Source organism: Salvia splendens, chromosome 5, assembly GCF_004379255.2.
Source record: "Salvia splendens isolate huo1 chromosome 5, SspV2, whole genome shotgun sequence".
NCBI lineage: Eukaryota > Viridiplantae > Streptophyta > Magnoliopsida > Lamiales > Lamiaceae > Salvia > Salvia splendens.
In genome coordinates this window covers 32750441-32752859 of record NC_056036.1, presented here as the reverse complement: position 1 = coordinate 32752859, position 2419 = coordinate 32750441, and the positions used below count along the sequence as shown (strand labels likewise).

At 39.3% G+C, this 2419-nt stretch overlaps 1 protein-coding gene across 1 annotated transcript; it reads left to right on the top strand.

Moving 5' to 3' along the window:
- Positions 1-1584, top strand: LOC121802622 (F-box/LRR-repeat protein 4-like). Its single transcript, XM_042202301.1, has one exon. It carries the CDS (start codon positions 1-3, stop codon positions 1399-1401), a length of 1401 nt encoding a protein of 466 aa, XP_042058235.1. The 3' UTR covers positions 1402-1584.
- Positions 1585-2419: the final 835 nt, after the last annotated feature.

Below are 2419 nucleotides of genomic sequence, written 5' to 3'. Positions count from 1 at the left end.
ATGGACACACTTTTTTGCGACGAGCTTCTCCACGAAATCTTCCATCGTCTTCCGCCTTCCTCGGCCGCAGCCGTCGCTCTCGTGTCGCGACGATGGCGCCGCCTCCTCCGCTCCTCAACGACCTCTCTTTCCCTCAACTTCCCCCCTCCCTACAACCCCACCACCACCACTTCTTTCTCCACCTTTCTTCATCACCACCCCTTTCTATCCTCCCTCTCTGCCTCCGCCGACGCAGACGGCGACGCCAGAGACCACCCTCTCCTCCTCTCCGTCGCCACTTCCTGCCCAAATCTCCGCCACCTCCGCCTCTTTAGCCCACCTGTATCTTCTCCATCTCTCTCTAATCTCTCAAAATCATGCCTTCATCTCTCTTCTCTCTCTGTTGCTGTTTCGAGGCCTTTTTCTCTCAATTGGCTGCCTTGTTTCAACTCTTTGACACGCCTTTCCCTCTCTGTAAAAAACCCTTTACCGGAAATCGACGATTCCGAGCTCGGAAGCGTGAAAGATTCAATCTTTGATGTTGAATTGCGTTTGGAGAGCCTTAGCTTATCTGGAATTTTACAGAGGGATTATGGGGTTGCCTATCTTTGGAGAAATTGCAAGAATGTTACAAAATTGGAGCTCAATTGCTGCGAGGGTTTAGGAGATTTCTCATCTTTTTCTGATTTTTTGAGTGATCTTCAAGAATTGGAGTTAAGATCATGTAGAAGTGTAGCTAATCTAGTGCTGTTTAGTTTATCTAAGAATTGTGTCAATTTGAATTCTCTATTGATCTATGATGGAGGGAGCAGAGAGGGTTTGCTTCACTTTTTAAAACAGGGAAAATGTAGTTTGAGGAGTCTTGATTTGAGGCTGCCACTTGATCTTGATAACTCTCACATGCTTGCAATGTCTGAGAATATTCATTTTAGGGGCTTGATGAGTTTGAAGCTGCAAAGTTGTTGTTTTGTGACTGGGGAGGGGTTGAGGGCAGTGGGGAGGGCGTTGAGTGGCGCCCTCGAGGAGCTCTCGTTGATCAACTGCGACGTTGTAGTGAAAGAGCGCGGGTTGCTAACGACGTTAGGGCAAGATTTCAAGGGGCTGAGGAGGGTGGACTTGTCTTACAATGGCATGTTGGTTGATAAGGAGGTTGTGTCAATGCTTGCTTCTTGTGATTGTTTGGTTGAGCTGAGATTGAGGGGTTGTAGTAGGCTGAGTGATGCGGTTGCGAATGCGATGGTTAGGAGGTGTAAGCGGCTGCAGGTTGTCGATGTAGCCTATTGCTGTGGGATTCAAGTGCAGGGAGTCGAGATCATCGTGCTCAACTCCCCGTGCTTGAGGCGGGTGGAGGTGGAGCGGAACAAGCTCTCTGAGGCTGCAATGGCACGGGTGAAGGATAGGTTTGTGGAGGTTGTGTGTTGATTTGGTTTGATTGTTGAGGTTTTGAGGCAGTTCTCAATTTGATTGCCTTTTTGGTTGTGTGTGTCAATGTGTGTTGTTGTGTTGATGGGTATAAAAGAATTTGTGGGATATACTATAACATATCCTCACTAAGAAAAAAAAAACTAATGTTTCTTGGCCAAACTAATTACCCCAAAAGCTATTTAAAATATTGCATTTGTAAAAAAAAATTCAATTTTGTCATTTTTGCGAATTTGAATAGTTGTTACTTTTTTTTGTTACATTTTTACCATTTAATTAATCATAATAATCTAAGTGTAATTAAAAATATAGTGAAAATATAATTTATTTTTAAAAATCACACCATATATTAAGAAAGTGATAAGTTTTTTTGATAAGAAGAATTTAATTTTTATCATAAATAATTATAAACATATTATTATTTAAACAGTATTTATGTAATTTTTAGTTAAACAGTATTTAGGCTTATATACTTCGTAATCATAGCCCCGATAACGGGCTAAGTGTAAAGATATATGGGCCTACGTGGTTTTCAAGCCCGTTCACAGCCCGACATCTAGACTCTTCTTGATAATATGGGGCCCAAAAATATTATGAATAGGAATGATTATTCTAAACACATGAATTCTCTTTTGTGTACACAACATTTACCAATTTTTAGAACAATACATAAAATCTAAATCTATATTCCTATAATATATTTTTCCCAACGACTTAACCATGATGTGTTTATGATACTTTCTTTTAAAAAGTTATACTATCATAATTTTTTGATTGTCAATTAAGATCAACATTCATTACACAAAACTCTTGATATCTGTTTATTTAAGGATGTTTAAAATGGAATAGCTCAGATAGTTCAATCATAAAAAATTCTTAATCTTTCTTTGTTTAAGAGCGTTTGATGTCTGGGTGTACAAAGATTTTGGCCGTGGCCACAACCTTTTTATTATTAAAAAATTTTATATTTAATTTTTTTTAATATTCTCTTTTTATTTATATTTTAACATCAACATAC

Coding starts and splice junctions, on each gene's coding strand:
- LOC121802622 (XM_042202301.1), top strand. CDS start 1: ATGGACACACTTTTTTGCGACGAGCTTCTCCACGAAATCTTCCATCGT.